The sequence below is a fragment of the Struthio camelus genome, chromosome 6, assembly GCF_040807025.1.
Source record: "Struthio camelus isolate bStrCam1 chromosome 6, bStrCam1.hap1, whole genome shotgun sequence".
Lineage (NCBI taxonomy): Eukaryota > Metazoa > Chordata > Aves > Struthioniformes > Struthionidae > Struthio > Struthio camelus.
Window position 1 is genome coordinate 12,188,222 of NC_090947.1, and position 16,966 is coordinate 12,205,187.

At 37.9% G+C, this 16,966-nt stretch overlaps 1 protein-coding gene across 3 annotated transcripts in view; it reads left to right on the plus strand.

Annotated features, from left to right (window-relative positions):
* The window catches only part of HECW2 (HECT, C2 and WW domain containing E3 ubiquitin protein ligase 2), a 222,182-nt gene that overhangs the window by 88,282 nt on the left and 116,934 nt on the right, over positions 1–16,966 (plus strand). For all 3 annotated transcript variants that reach the window (XM_068948246.1, XM_068948245.1, XM_068948247.1), the window contains one exon: positions 11,839–12,179. In XM_068948246.1, coding sequence (XP_068804347.1) covers positions 11,888–12,179 — 292 coding nt within the window. In that variant the 5' untranslated portion in view covers positions 11,839–11,887. The remainder of the gene's footprint in view (positions 1–11,838; positions 12,180–16,966) is intronic.

The window sequence follows — 16,966 nt, forward strand, 5'->3', positions numbered from 1 at the left end:
TTTATTTTCTTTCCTGGACAAAGATAAATCCTGAACTGTTCTTTTCTGTAAAAGTTCTATATTTTGGTCTTTACCATCCCTTGTTGTGGAAAAAGCCTTGGGAGAAGAAAGTTGTCTGGGGATCTCTGAGCTGGTACTGCAGAGGTTCCACAAGTCCTAAAGACAAGAGGGAATTAGAAGAGGTATACATGCTGCCCGTTTTAGTACATACCGTAGCTTACACATACCGTACACAGCTCACACCGTACCGTAGTGTGAGCATTTTTACGTTTTACTCATAGAATAATCAGATTCCTGTTTTTCCATATAGTGGCAGAATAGCTTCTCACAGCGATTATATTCTGTTTTTCCTTTCCTCCATAGCCTTTTGAAAGGGGCTATATTTGAGATGGATTGTGTGACCTGGCATCAAAAGGCTAAACTGAGAGCAACTGCCTCAGTACTTGATGGGAAATTCTTCAGGACAACCAATCAACAGCAACTAGAAATGGGTATATCAGTGTCATGAACACTGAAGATCAAATTTCTGGCAGTGGGGATTCTGATTTTTAAAGTGTATATGGAGTAAATATTGCAGAGTGAATTATCCAAGTCTGTAGTTTCACAATACGCTGGATTTAGTAGCTGCATGTCTGCACCTCTGGTCTCTGCCTCATTTCTGAGCTTCAGCTCTTTGAGGGGTTGTGCTACAGATGTGATCATTGTCATAAATGAACTCGATTAAAAGAGTTTTCACCTCCCCACCCCTACTCTTTTCAGAGGGGGAAGGAATTCATCAAATTGGCTTCACCTATAGGTTATGAAGTCCTTTTGTACAAAGGTGATCACAGTGGCCAGTGCGCTAGGGATAAATCGGAAACTTAATGGTCAACACAGCAGAGACTAAATGCGTGATAGACACAAGACTGAGCCAAAGCCAGCTGAGAACTGTGATGTTTCCTGTCTGTCAGGGGAAAGATGAGAGTCTGTGCAATACATATGGGGATAGCCTCTGGGTGATGCAACTGTAGTAAAATTTCCAGTCCTGTGTGTGTGTGTGTGTGTGTAGATATATATATATATATATTTTTTTTTTAAATGGAAATAGTCTAGGTGATAGAGTATACCTGGTACATGTTTCAGTTAAATTTGTTCTGTGTGGCTTCTTTTGTTGCTACTATGTGAAAGAGACAGGGATGAGTTTTAGGCCATTGATATCCTCTTACATACCTAGCTGTGCAAGACAGATAAATCTGCAGACCAGCTGGATGTCACAGCTCTGCAGCCACAGTAGAAAGGATTGTGTGAACTCTCCATAATCTCTTTGGTGCAAATTTAGGCCGGTAGTCCCAGCTCTCTGTGTTGAGCCTGTTAGCCAGGCTCAGTTAGCTTGAAATGAGTTAGTTACTCTGTCTTAGCAGTGCAAGGACGTGGGACACGGGAGTTACAAATATCTTCACTCATAGTAGCTGCTTTCCAAGAGAACATTTATCTATGCTGGCATACAGTATATCAGTAAGTGCACCCCAATACCGATGCAGGCATGTCAAGTTAGCTAAAGGTACAGCTTTTTGCTCAGATAAAGTCTTTATTTGAAAAACTGTTGGGGGGAAAAATATTCCTTTTTGAAAATGAATATGTTAGAGCTGTGGCATCACTGTCATGACAAACATGGTAGCACTCCTCTGACAATAAAATTCAAATCTTGCCTTGGAGCTCTTCTATAATGTACTGCATTTGCTTGAATAAGGGCCAGGCTTGAGTACTGGTCACAGCTCTAAATTTAGCCCTCAGATATAGGGTATTACCAAAGTACTCACTCAGCTCTATCAGTTTTGAATCCTAGACTCTGGATGTGTGTTTATGACACTTTCCTGATGTACCTTTGTTGGCTCTACCAGTGCTCAGATCATCTGCATACCGGCCACCTCCATACTGAAGTTTCTGTGTGAGAACCGATGTAGTAAGTTGTTCTGAAAGCACAGCAGTGCCTGACGGGCTACTTGGCATGGAGCGGAGACCTGTCAGAAATATTCAGAACCCACCAAATTGCTGCTTCTGTATAACATGCTCGAGTAACAGCTCATTCCTGATATAAGGAAGTCACAGTTGGTGGGATGGAAGATGTAACCCTTAGTCAAGCAACAAAGGTAATGGGGTGACATTTGTTTCCGTCTAGATACGGAAGTGTGTAGGACAAATGAACATGTATATTACAAATGAACTGTACAAAAATGTACTGAAAAGGTCTGAAATAGATGTTCTGTTACACTCTGAATTAACTGAACTATTCACTGACCAAATAAAGTTTCACATAGACTTCTTAAAAAAATATGTGTATTTATGCTGAACTATGTGCTTTTTCCCTTAGGGGAGTTTTTCAGCCAGTTTAAATTATATGGTGGTTTTATAATCTGAGCTGATGTTGAACATCTGAGCTGAGTCACCAAATTTGAGGCCAAAGAAGACAAGAGCGTGCATGTGCAATGTGCCTTTTTTTTTTTTTCCCTCCCTCTCTCTTCTGTATGGAAATTTGACTGTGGAATTTCAGCACAGTAATTTTTAGCTTTATCTTAAAATATCTGAATACAGTTTCCAGAAGTAAATTCCTGTGCTATTCCTAATTTACTAGCAGTGAGCTTAGAGGATGAGTTAGCAGATTGAAGGTAGGGTGTTCTCAGCATGGTTTGCTTTTTTTGTTGTTAATGAAGAAGTTGGAAAATTTTGTTTAGAAGATTTAAAAAATGCTGTGTCTTTCAAGATGCTTCAGTTTATGGGAAATATTCTTGATTAAAAAGAGAATCTGGTGAAAAGATTCTGCTCCTGCAGTTTCTTTTCTGGAAACGAATAGGTTTATTCAGTTCTTCCATCCTCATTGCTTTGTGCGAGGCTGCTTTTAAAAAATACTTCAGTAATTGTCTTGTCCTGTCATGAAGGTCTGTGGGCTTTGTTAGAGAAGAAACAAAGCAGATCACTAGAAAAATATAATGTTTCTGAATTTAACTTGTCTCTTTGCTCTTTTGAATAGAAAAAATTATATTTTAAGACAGTTATTATCCGATTACCAATTACATTGAAATTTACTTCATGTAGAAAAAATTAAAGGTCACTCAAATACTTAAATTGTATCTGAGTTCTATGTCAGTTTTTATGGTTTAAGAAGATAGTTTCTTACCGTTTTGAATATCTTTCTTTTATTCTGTTGTTCCATAAAAGAACACCAGAACTGAAAGAACTATCCCGAACTGGATATTCAGGGAAAACAGTGAACACAAATTTACAGTCAAACGTGCAAATTAGAACTGAGGGAGAGAGAGAGATCTTTTAATCTCTCTGGGATGTCTTCAGTGTCCTTGTAATGAAAAAGGATAAATGGTGTCAGAACTGTAATGATGTGATTTTCAAGTTCAACATATCTCTTCTGCTTTTAGTTTAATCCCAGACTCTCTAGGTTTAAGCTATTTTTTTTCTTCCAAGAAATCAATCGCTAGACTTGTTGATATCACTTACTTGGATAATTTGTTGTTTAAAACAGGCAGCTTGGTATTGGGAATCTATATAGTAATAAAAGTATGTGTGTCAGTAGTTCAGAGTCAGTGATCTTTTGACATTTTAGAGTAGTTGGCCATTTAGTTGGAGTTAAATCTCCAGTAGTTGGAGATTTAAACTGTGTAACAGCTTCAAGTATGTGAAACACCTTTTGTTTCAAATGCAAATCTAATGAGCGTTCGGGCATTATCAGTAGCAATATTGAACAGTTAGCTGAAGAGTCTCAGCACTTTTCTGCCTGATGTCAATGCCCAGAACTTTGCAGTTATGCAATATAAATGTTACATTTTTTGAAATACTGAATTTCATAATCTACTGGAAAAATATCAAATAAATTCTGGCTACATGATGCAGGTTGATCAATTTGTATGCTAAATCATTCTAAAGATGTAAGATATACCCATAGTGATGGATATCAAGAGGCAGTATTATCCTGTGCTTGGTTAATAGTGTGCGTGGAGGGGGAATGGAGAGTACAACTAGCTGATCTTAGCAGTTGAATACTGTGAATGTCTTTTACGTTAATCTTTGGTTTTCATTTGGGCAGCTGAATGGGAGGCATCCAAACGTTTCTTTGCCTAACTTGAATGTGATAAAATGCTAGCTAACAGAGAAAAATCCTAATAATCAGACAGTGAAGTAACTTCTCAGAGAAAACAGTGGCAGTTCAGGATCACAGGAAACTTGATGAGTAGGAATTCTTGGAAATGTTCCACAGGGAATGAAGAAGTGATACTCTACTGCAAGAAGAGGGCTTCTGTGCAGAAAGATGTGAACGTCGTCCTTTTTCTTTCTATATAGAAAAGGATGCTTCATGTCAACTTTTTTTCTTTACAGACTGAATCTATGTCTCTAAATAGTCATAGAAATACTAGAAAACAGTTCTGGAAAGAACTTGAAAGAGTTAACAAGTCCATCTCTTTGCTTCAGGCAAGATCAGGTAGTAATGGTTTTGCTGAGTAAACAGCTGGTGAATTTTATGGGGAAGGGTGCCTCTGTCCTGCTGTCAGAGGTATGATGGCAGCTCTAAAGGAGCTTTAAAGTACTTGAGTACTGAGAACAGGGTAAGTGCAGACTGGTTAACCACATGAGTTAACCGTATGGTTAACTGTAAGCTAGCTTTCTAGGCCGGTTTTGCAGCTGATAGTGAATGCTAACTATTCTGCTTTTGGCAGAGACTTTAGCCAGTTTGAAGACAGCACCCAGATAGGCGCAAATGGCCTATAGTCATATATATCCCAGTGTTGGTAGGCCTAGGCATTGAAATACCTCGTGACGGTTATGTGCTAGTCTTGAGACTTCTATGAAGTGGGAGTTACCAACTGGTGAAGATCTTGTATTAGAAAATATTTGCAAGCACATACAACTGTACACCATATTCTGTTACTGCAAATAGAATTACTCCAGCAGTGGTGACAGCAGAGGTACGGGAACATAGGTTTAACAAAATGCCTTAAAAGGGAAAGAAGAGGAAGGGGAACTGTCTGCCATGTTAAAAATCACAAAAAAGTATTTTCTGAGAGGAGTTTGTTGTAATATCTGGATATAAAGGGAAACTAAGTGCACTTAGTAAATGACAAGTTAGCACTAGAGAGAGGAAGCTCAGCAGTTGCACCTCATCTGCTACTCAGAAGAAAGAAGGCCTCTGGTCCTTGTTTTGAAGATGGGTTTGAAAACATAAAGGAGTTTCTTTTGTTATCAGACATATCACTAGTTGCTAAATAAAATAAGATGTTTAGTTTAAAAAAATATGTTTTATACATTAGCACCTAATATATTTTAAAAGCTTTTATGCAAAAAGTTTTACATGGGTCTTTCTCTGACATGAGGCTTTTTGCAAAAATCTGAACTAGAATATTTTAATTTTTCGAAAGAGGCTTCAAGTGTTCTATGCAGGATTTTTTCTTTTAATCAGACCCAGTATCATAATGAAAGTTTTCCATAAATGTGTTAGGAATCTTTAAGGAGTATTTCAAATGCAGATACCAGCTGGAGGAAAGAGCTACAGAAGAACAAAAAAGAAGGGCTATTTTTTGAGCTCTTTGAGGGGAACCCCCAAATTGTGAATTTACTCAACAGACTTCCCCCCCACCCCAGCCACTTACAGCTTAAAGTTGGCTTGTGCCTTTTACTTTAAATTTCTGTTGTTGCATTTATCAATTTTTGTGTGCTGAACAAAACAACGTCATATAGTATATAGTTGGGAAACTAACAGATGTTTTGTTCTTCATATTCTTAATGTGTTCTTCTGCCGGTCTTTGTAGTTACGTAGATTGCTTGTCATCTCTGCATGTGAGTGGCATTTAAGAGAGATACCAGCTTGGTTGTGGGCCAAAAAAAAAAATATTCAAACCACATTTGGGTGTGGGCAAAATGTCGGGCCCGTAGGGTGGGCCAGTTCTCCCTGCCCATCTGATGTACTACTGCAGAGATGCTCGTATGTAGAGCAGGTCTTGAGCGCTTTCCTTGCTGTCTTAGCTTGGAGGCTGCCACATCACCTGCCTCCTCTCCCCTCTTGCTGGTGACGTATGGGATGTTGTAGTGATGTGACTCAAAGTTGTTCCCAAAATGAGAAGTGCTAATTGCTGCATCCCCAGCAGCACCCCCGTTACCAGCTTAGGGCACCTGTTGCCCCGTCATTGCCTTGTACAGCAGTGGAGAGATGCCAATTGCACGCTCAGGGTCAGCCTGAAACAGGCTGTTTACAGTAAACGCTGTGGGAAGAGGCTGCTAACAAGACCCGTAAGCCACGTAAAACATTCCTGCATAAACAAGAAATGATTCATTGTTATGACTTAAGATAAACAGGGCACCATGTGAACTCTATTTTTTTTGCATGTTTGTTTTTCTTTTCTGGTGTAATTCCTGTGCTGGTGTTTCCTTTTCAGTCATACCTTCATTTGGAGTTCCCAGCCTTTCATTCATGTGTTTTTTTCTAAACTACTGAATATTTCACTGTATGTCAGAAATGCATTGAAATTACTTTTGAATTTCCTGTAGCTAAGAAGGCTTGACAAAGGGATTTTTCATCTCTCTTTTGTGTATCAAATGGAGCTTTCCAAATTCTTTATTTTTCCCAGGTCTCTTCCCTTTATGATTAGTAATTAAGAGGTATATATAGGTATAAATAATCCTGAATTTGTACTACTTAGAGATTAAGAGGAAATCAATCCAACTTTTCTCAAAGCTTCTTGTGACGTGTTGAAGAAAACACTGTGATACAGATAAGCAGTTTTGATACACAGACTCACAGAATGGTTTAGGTTGGAAGGGACCTCTGGAGATCATCTAGTCCAACCTCCCTGCTCAAGCAGGGTCCTCTAGAGCATATTGCCCAGGATCACATCCAGACGGGTTTTGAATATCTCCAGGGAAGGAGACTCCACTACCTCTCTGGGCAACCTGTGCCAGTGCTCGGTCACCCTCACAGTGAAGAAGTTTTTTCTCAGGTTTAGGTGGAAGTTCCTGTGGTTCAGTTTCTGCCCATTGCCTCTTGTCCTGCTGCTGGGCACCACGGAGAAGAGGCTGGCCTCATCCTCTTGACACTCCCCCTTCAGATACTTGTACACGTTGATGAGATCCCCTCTGAGTCTTCTCTTCTCCAGGCTGAACAGGCCCAGCTCTTGCAGTCTTTCTTCCTAGGAGAGGTGCTCCAGCCCTCTAATCATCTTGGTAGCCCTCCGCTGGACTCTCTCCAGGAGTGCCATGTCTCTCTTGTAGTGGGGAAACAGGTTTCACTTTTCAACTGAAACACTTGACTAAAGTAAATTTCTCAAAAGTCCATGTTTTCCTATGCTTTTGATTCGATTTCCACATTTTAGCTTGACTTCAGTAAACAATGATTTGGTTACCTTGGTTATCTAAACCTAATGTCGAGGCAATGGCACATAGCTTTATGTATATTATCTTTACAGAGTGGTCTGGGTGCGAATGCCATTTGAGTGATACCTAGCTGGAAGTAAAGGTGGCAGGATAATTTTTGTTACTGGTAACACAGATCTGAGGTGGTTAATCAAATGTCAGATAAGCAATTCATTTTGTAGGAAGAAAATCACTGTGTACGGCTTCCATCCCATTTCAGACTGAATTTTCAGACTTCAGATAATTAGTGACTGTCTTTTCCTTTCCATCACTCCTTATATTTTGGGTTTTAGGACAATCATCATTTCTCTTTTACAATGTGAATGTTGTATTTATCTCTCTCCGAATGTCCTTAATCCACTTCTCAGCCTAGCGTGAGACTCTCTAAGTTGTGGAGTTCTGACACTAGGCACTAGGCTCTCCTTTACAGCCTCCTTCCCCAGAGTTTAAAAATGCTCTAGAAGCTTAAGTCTCCTGAGTTTTTGGAGGTATTTTTTTCATAATAGGAGCTCATTTACCTGTGAGTTTAATTTGTTCCTTGCTAATTGATTTTGATTGCTTTGAGTTACAGTATTTGTTGGAATTGTTGCTTAGGTCATAACTTTAAGACACCTGAATTTATGAATAGAGTCAGAGCAACTGGTCAGTGTTTGTGGTATGCTTTCCTTTCAAAAATTGTAATTATGTACATGATTCACCAAAATGATAACAGTTAGGACTTAAGAAGACTGGATGTTGTAAAGGAGATAAAATTTTTGCTGGGCTGTCATTATCTATCAAACTATGGTATCATAGCAAAATTTACGTATGGCAGATGGACAAACTGATATGATACTAGCATAGCTAGTGCACAGTAACGTTCACGTGTCCTTAACATGGATCAGTTTGTCCATCTGCCATATGTAAATTTTCAGTATGTTTCAACAAATGCCAGTGTTGCCATGGGTAGAACATACTGCTCTGTAGCAGAAATTTTTTTTATCATCCCCTCCTATTAAAACTTTAACTTGTAATCCTCCTATATTAGACTTGTTTTGCAGAAATTTTACTGTTGTAAAACTGCTGTATACTGTAGTTCAAAATGAGTTGAGTCTGAGTATAAACCTCTGGTATGGAACAGAAGAAAATGAACTCCATGGTGTGCTGGTGTAGTCAGTTTATTAATCTCTTATGATCTCTTACTGCCAGACTTTGTAATGACGGCGGTACCAAGGCATTTGTATGTGCTCATTGTGGTGGGTAAATTCAGGTGCAAATCCAAGCTCTTCCTGTTTAGGGGGATATGAAATTTGAAATGTAGTTGTTAGTGTGCTGTTGCCCAGATGCTGGGAAAAACGAAAGAGAAGATCGTATAACCAAATAGAACAAAGGTGGTGTGGTGCGCTGGGACCTCCCTCACCGCAGAGCTTGTAAAAGGTTGTGACTGGCTGATCTGTATTAGGTAGGTTGCAGTGGCTTGTAATGAAGTTGGTGAATTGTTCTTATTTATTCTTCTGTTCTCAAAGTCACCGTTATTTTCAGATCTAGAGAATAATATGCCTTGCAGCAAATCAAGATGTTACCTTTCCATATTTTCATTTAAGAAGACTATGCAGCATTACCATTTCATTGTTGACATCGACTGGTGTCAGAGGCAGAGCACACATGAACTTTACAGTGAATGAGTCAGTGAACCCTGTTGATGCCTGGCACCAAAAATAAAATATTTTCTGTACACAGCCAAAACTTCATTCATATCCAGGAGAGACTGTGCTACTTTTTTTTTTTTTTTAATGAAGTAAATTTGATAATCTCCATTTCATTTCTGTAGATTTGAAAAATTACTTTGTAATTTGTAAATTCTTATTTCTTTCCTTTTGTTTTTTTATTTTTTATTTTTTAGTTTTTGATGGCAAACATAATAAAATGAATTGCACTCGCAACTGGATGGGTGTAACTTTTTTGGTCTTTGTTACTCTTTAATATTTCAAAACATCTCTGACTTAAAAAAAGTTTAGAATAGCAAAATAAAATCTGTGATATGCTGTAAAAGTGTATACACTGAAATATTATATAAAAAAAAGGAGTAACGGGAAAACAAAAGTTGGGGGAAAACAGTTTTTGGAGATTCATGAAGTACATCGTATGGGGAAAGAAGAGTGACCAGAAAAAGGGATGAATTCCTGCTTTTAATATCAACTGAAAATAAAAAATCTATCATATCTGTGGTATTTAAATTTGGGGGAGGGGGAAACTGTCCACAGACTGGGGCAGGGAATTGATTTTCGAACATGAAATTTGAACAGACTCCTAACCCTAATTCTGATTTCAGTCTGGGTGCCTTCCAGAGGTACTCTCTCAACTTCACTGTCCTGAAAATTATCAGATATTCTTCTACACTGTTGAATTCCTTTGTGTCTCTGGCAGTTGTATATCCAAGTGCAGGGACAAAAGTGAAGTTTGTTAATAATTTCTTTGTGATCTTGTGTTTTTGAGACATCCTGCAAATATCTAAAGTACTAGTTCTGTTGTTAAAAATAGTGATCTATTTTTCTTCTCTTAGTCACAGTCTTAGGACCTTTGTAAAACAGCTGAGCGCTCTGATTGTTTGTTTTTTTTTCCTTTCAATAATTAAATGTCTTTTGACCTTTAGAGGTAGTGATTTCTGCCTAATAAACTAGCTGTCAGACATTTGATTGATAGAAGTAGCAAACTGTAGATCTAATTACAATTCTAATACTGTGGAAGTGGCCAACCAATCATAATTCCTTTCTAGTGGGTTCTGCCTAATTTTAAATTAGAAACTTACTTACTTGAAACAAGGAACGTTATAGCAGCTGACATTCAGCACTGTCTGACAATGCTTGGGTTATTTTAAGAGAACAAATATATCTGTGTATGATAGCTGAAGGGTATGACACCAAGAAGAAAGCCTGAGAATACTGCACAGGTACCTTCTATTTTCTTTTTTGTATGTGTGCATACACATCTATTTATGCATATGTACATGTATATATGTATATTATATATATAAAGGAGATTTGTCCTTCAGTGTACATCCTTTACAGAAGACACTACAGTGATATAACTGATAGTGTCACTATTTGCAATCTGATCAGAAATGTTGAAATAGTATTTTCAAATTATATGAAGAATGCAAGGAACACACGAGACAACTCTGTCCTGCTGAATTCTGTAGTTACTGGGCAAGAAGACTGTTTTGGGTTGGTTTTGTTTTTGGAGGAAATACGCTGTTGTGGCAGATCATTTTCACTAGTTTCACTGGAAAACAGAATAACAGAATATTCTCAATTTCTCCTAGAAGTAGCCGATTCTACCAACGGAAGGCTTTTATTTCCTCTGTAAAATGAAGAAATAATGAGTTGATGTAAACTTTAGCTTTTGAAAAGAGGCAGACAGCAGAATGTTAGGTCAAAGTCACATAACTTAGTTAAGGAAGTTTTCATATTTCCCTCTACGTAAAGAGACTGCCTGTCTCTGAATCTGTCCTGCTGAAAGCTTTTCCCTCTGTTTTAATAGTTCTGCTCCTCTCTTTCATTTCTGATTGTTTAGGTCTGCTTGTGGCTAATGTGAGGCTTATTTTCAGATAGTGGTAATTCCAGGAGCTGCAGATTATGAGATGCGAACTATGCATGTGAAGTATGGTATGGTGATAATAGCGTGACCAGTCCAGTGAAGACCTCAGGGTTAGAGGAAAGCTGTTGAATTTAAGGCCTGTGTTCTCTGATGTGTGGAAAAGAAGAACAAAACCAAACATAATAGATAATCTGTTGTGGGCCACTTGAGCCTATGTCCGTATTCTAAAGTACTTCATTCAATGATCTGGCATGTTTTCGTATGACTCAGAGAAGCAGAGATCCTGTATTTTGTATCGTAAAAAGTAAAATTCTCACAAAATAGTTTTATAGTAGTACAGTTCTGTGATACCGTATTTCTACTGAAACGCTATGGTACTTTCCAATGGTATATATCCTTAACGCATCTCTGATTCTGCATATACACTGTGTAAATAATATTATTTGAAACTAATACATAAAAGAGAAGGTATGTGGTATACTGTTGTGATTTCTTAGGTGGAAGCGGAGTTCACTGTCTCTCTGCTGCTCTTTAGGTCGCTACCAGATTTAATTCAGTTAGTTACTGTGGCTACTAATGTTTAATAGGTCTCAAATGTTTTCTTTTTGTTGCTTTGTAGCTTATAAACATCATTTCATCCTTAACTTTGAATTTTGTTGCAGGTGATTCATGCACTTTGTTCTGATGTTTGGAATAGTAAGGTGGCTGCAGTGGTATATTAAGGAAGTAGAAGATTTACTTGGTCTGTTTTAGGCTATTAAAGGGACGATCCTAAATTAAGTGGAGAGACTGTGGTTCAGAAATGTTTTGATGTTTGATGGAGTAACCTGCTGTTTCACTTTAACACCTCCTTTCTTTTCTTCTTCATGACAGATCTTTAAACGACAACTTTTTCACGTAAATTGACAAAAGTGAAGAAGAGATGGCCAGTTCAGCTCGAGAACATCTGCTTTTTGTGCGACGTCGCAACCCACAGTTACGATATACTCTCAGCCCAGAGAATCTACAGAGTTTGGCATCTCAGGGTACCATGGCTGAGAACATGAACTTACAGCGTGCCAACAGTGATACTGATTTAGTCACCTCAGATAGCAGATCTAGTTTGACAGCAAGTATGTATGAATACACCTTGGGACAATCTCAGAACCTTATCATCTTCTGGGATATTAAAGAGGAAGTAGACCCAACTGACTGGATAGGACTTTATCATATAGGTAAGTCAGAACTGTGTTGTAATTTTTCAGAGTGTTGCTCGTTTGCCACTTCATCTTTCCTTCTCTGATATGCATTTTGGTACACCACATCATTAATCTGAAGATAATAGTGAGATAACACAGTAGAGAATTAGCCTGAATTTCTCTTTACTTTTCTTAGTGCGGTTAACCATGTGAAAACATGATTCTAATTAACATAGATCCAGTTCCATTGTGACCTGCTAGACAATGAAATGCATTCTTCTTAAAGAACATAAGTTGCAAATGTTCACAAGTTTCCGGTTTTCATCTTTACTGGTGATTGGCTTGCAGACTGGAAAATGCAGAGTACTGTATTCATCATGTGACTTGACGTTCTTACTGTCTAATGTTTATAAAATTTTTTGGACAAGAAAATTGTTAATATTAGGTGTTTTGTATAATTCTTTGTTTTTTTTTTTTTTTGTATAGCTGAGATTGTATCAGTTCCAAATGACAGAGCATTTCTATTTATGAAGTATTCTTGCAGAAGGAAATCCTCAAAACAGATTCTTTTTTTCCTCCTTTTTTGTGCTTTTAAGGTTATCTAATTGATGAGAGCTGGAAAGAATTCTGGATTGTGGCTTGCAGGAGGCTGTGGGCTGTATGTATGCGCATTAGCAAGTAATGTGGCATAAAAGGAGTAGATCAGTAGATCAAAGCAGTTGGTGCTGAGACCCACACTATGTCTGATTTGGGATTTTACATTATGTTAGGTTTAATCACATTCCTGGGTCCAGACATCTCTGCTCTGTATGTGGTTTGAAGTTGTCCAAAGGACAATACTTATGTCGCCATTAGGAATTAGAGCGTATTTGGTGGGTAGCTGTGGTGGCATGTGGGGTTTTGTTTCCTTCTAAAGGAATTCGGTTCACCTGTACTAAAACTGCTCTCTGAATTGAACCAGTGCTCAGTAAGTGGGGCTGATCAAGGGGGTTTTGGTTTGTTTGTTTTTTTTTTTTTCCAAAATTGCACTGCTTCTCCGAATTAAATTGCTAATTTGGAAAAAAATCAGTCTGTTTAACCTGCCAAAAGCAGATACAATAGAAAGTGGTGGAAATAAGTCTGACCAGTGGAACTTTGTCCATGCTAGGACTAAGCTTTATGCAATGAAATCAGTCTCAGTAGGATTTTGGAGAGAGTTGCTGTGCCAGCGTTTCCAAAGATGTTTTGTCTCTCATCACTTAATGTTGCGTGCTGTGAAGATGCTGTTTCCAGATCTCATTCTTTTCCCTTTGCCATCTTCTCCCAACATGAGTGCAGCTCCACAGGCTGAAAAATATTGACCTGTGCTATCCCAGTGTTTACCTGGTTATAAAAGCTTATCTGGAGCTGCGTGAACTGCGGAGTCTCCTCTGGAACAAACTGTGGAATATGTGCAAGCACTTAAGAGACTTAAATGAGGGTCCTCCCTAATAAAGAGAGCTGAATCTTCCCAGCAGTATAAGCAACACAAAGTGTGTTCTGTGCTGTAAAATGCACGGACTCCTAAATGAAGCTCAAATATTCTAATTTAAATACAATGAGAGGTTCATCTGAATAAAGCTTTGACCTTGCCTTTTTTTTTTCTTCTTTTTTTCAGGTTAATATATTTCATAGCATTCAGGATTAGTATTCAAGACTCTAAAGTACAGCACGTTTCTATAAAATTCTCCTTTTGGCTCCTGTTGGAGATTATAAGTGATTTTTTTTTTATACTGTTTCCATGATGAAAAATGTTTCTACTTTCAGTGCCTCAAACGCCTTGAAATGCAAAACAAAGTTATTAATTTACTGCAGGATAAGGGTCCCATAAGAAACAGCCAAATTTAGGCCTTCTTGGGCCTAAAATGCCCAGCATGCTACTGTGTAATATCAGAGCATGAGAGATTCATATCCAGTCACTCATGTACCTCTAGTTTTCTTTTCATATAACACTTGAAATTCTTGAGCACTGGTGAGAGTTTTGTCACTGATTTAAAATGGAAGCAACATCTGAGCAAAATCTTCAAGACTTGTGATTTCATCATTTTGAATGACGGAATTTCAGATGTTGCACAACAGAGGAGTAAGGGTATGTTTAGCCCAATAGAGGTGTCTTTGTGATTTGGGTTTTTGATAAATCCTTTAAAGGATATAGCGTCGTTATTTAAAAAAAAAAATTCGTAAGGTGGTGCTCTAAAAAGCTTTAATCTGCATAATTTTTGTAGACTTAAGAAAGATACGGTGCAATGGACTATTTTTCCTAAGTTAGTGTGGATATATTAGGAATTGCTAAGGCTTTGGCTCTGAGAGCCACAGGGCTTGCAATGCTTTTGCATTGATTTTGGTGGGAACTGAATTGAGGCAAAATCACTATGAGTACCTGTTGTTGTAGATGTCATGTCATTTTCTTATCACAACTGTTAATAGAAGTTGTTCTTTCAAAAGCCTTTGGTAGAAGAGACCGAAGGAGCTGAGCCACCAAGAATCAATGAAAGTAGCACATCTATTAAGCACCTTAAAATAGCGTGTAGAATTTTGTAACGATGAAAGCTGGTAGTTCTAAATCAAGGCTACGATGAGTTATTTGAAAATTTGTTAACCTGGCCTTCAAAGACAGCTGTAAGAACGACCTTTCATCACTGCTTAGCTCTGGCTATACTGCCTGAATCAGATCAGGGCAAGGCAAAGAGATGGGGCGTTGGCATAATCCCAGGATCTTCAAACCTTTGTACTGTTGTAATATTTGTAATCTTAGCTGCAGTTCCCATTTACTGCTTTGGAAGTTAAGGACACTCGCTGCTTACCTGCCCAGAAGTAACATGTCTGTGGGTGAATTTATTAAAAAAAATTAAAGCTCTATTCTCAAACACATTGTTAAGATTTAGAATACTTAATTGAGATTATCCATCCTGTTCTCTTTAAAACGTAAACCATTTGACTTACAAAGTCATTCTCCTCTGGCACTGCCTTCTGCAAGTTCTGTTTTTTCTTCTCTTGTACATTGGTTGTGCAGTTAACGGTCACAGCCAAAGCTGGTTGACTGCTTTGGACAGGGGGAAGTGCTTGTTAATTCTGTAAGTGAAGAGAAGAAGTCGTTCTCAAAATGAACATCGCTCTGGACACAGGCTCTAATACAAAGAGATCTGTCAAAGAGCTGTAACAATCCAGGTGAATTTTCACTTAATATAAATTTCATAGAATGCATCTTTTGTAGCAGGAATTTAAAATGACGTACAGAGACACTGTCTTCCCTCTTCATTCACGAATTTATTCAGTTATTCAGTTTATTCAATTAACTCTCTTATTAGCTTTCCGTCACAAGAAAGCAGTTATTTCTGTGCTTTTAGGTGTGGTTTTAGAACATGGTTAAAACTGCAGCGGCTCACTAGGAATCCCATCAAACTTTAGTACATCCCTTTCTTTTTAAGAGACTGACTGTAAAGCACTCTACAAATTCTCCCTTTCAGATGCATCAGTCGGTACAATTGATCATCTGATTGTCAGTGGTCAGAGTGACTTTACTGCTGTGTGGCATGTAGAGGTATATAGATAATAGACTTAAACAAGGGAATAGTAGATGGAGCTTCTTCTAAGTACAGTACAACTTCACTGAAATGTTTTTCCTGTTAATTGTTTGAACGTCAATGTTTCCTTTTAAAAAGAGAAAAGCCTGTGGGGGGAAAAAGACAGAATAATGTTATTTCAAAGGACTGATTCTTCCAGTGCATGTGGATTTTTTCATACTTCTGTTAAGAGCTCATAGATGGATCAAATATTTTGCCAAAAAGATTGTGTATTTTATTAGGCGTTAACTCACGATAATGTCCTCAGGATATTCCTCTGCTGTAACTTTTGATCTTCAGGTTTTAAATGCAAGAAGTTGAACTTAAATATGAAAAATGCTACATAGCTGAATGCACATGCTCAATTTTTCTTAAATCTTGTGTTTTAAGGAATGTTTTTGGATACGTGTGCAAGTTGGCTGCTTTCTGTTTTAGTACCATATGTGTGTCTTTATTTCATATTCATCTTGGACAACTTAGATGTGACCTGTTTCCTTGTGGAGGGACTGCTTTGTACAGAGATTCTTTTTCTTTCCTGGTGTGTTCCTCAGGAATACTAAAAGAAAAGTGTATGTAAAGGACACTGTGTATTCTTTGAAGGAAAGCATTCTTTTTTTTTCCCCGAGTGTTTCTGTTTTGTACTGTCTGGATTCTTTAAAATAAGTCATGCAGTGTCAGTAGCACTTCTTATCTATGAGCAGCCTTCTCCCTGAAGTTTTGTTACAGCAGCTTTCTAGCTTCACAGGCGAGATCTGTGGGGAACATAGATAATAATACATCTATAAAAGAATAGAAAGATTTTCCATGAAACTATGTGAAATGAAGAAATGTAATTTCAGAGCATTAGCTGTTTTTCAGGCAAACCAAGTGGTGTTGCATGATAATTTTTGAGTCTGAAAAGTGAGTTGTACCATTTTGAATTGAGCTTTAAGTTTTGCCTAGAGTGGGCTTCTCATTCCATCTTCAGGGATGAATACAAGGATTGTCACTTCAAAGTGACGAGGCTTGATGAAATTGAGAGAAGGGAGCCTTTTAGTAGAGGTACCATATCTGTGCTTCATCTGAAGAGTAAAGGTGAATTTCTACTTTTTCTGTTCTAGGGAAAAGGAAGGGAGAAGTCAATTCTGTTTTTAAGGAACGTATTTTTTAAGGAATGCTGTTTTTAAGGATTTAGAATGAATGCTTTTCATCTTCTGAGCTGATGGAAGATTATACTATATAACAATCTCGTTTTGTAAAGAT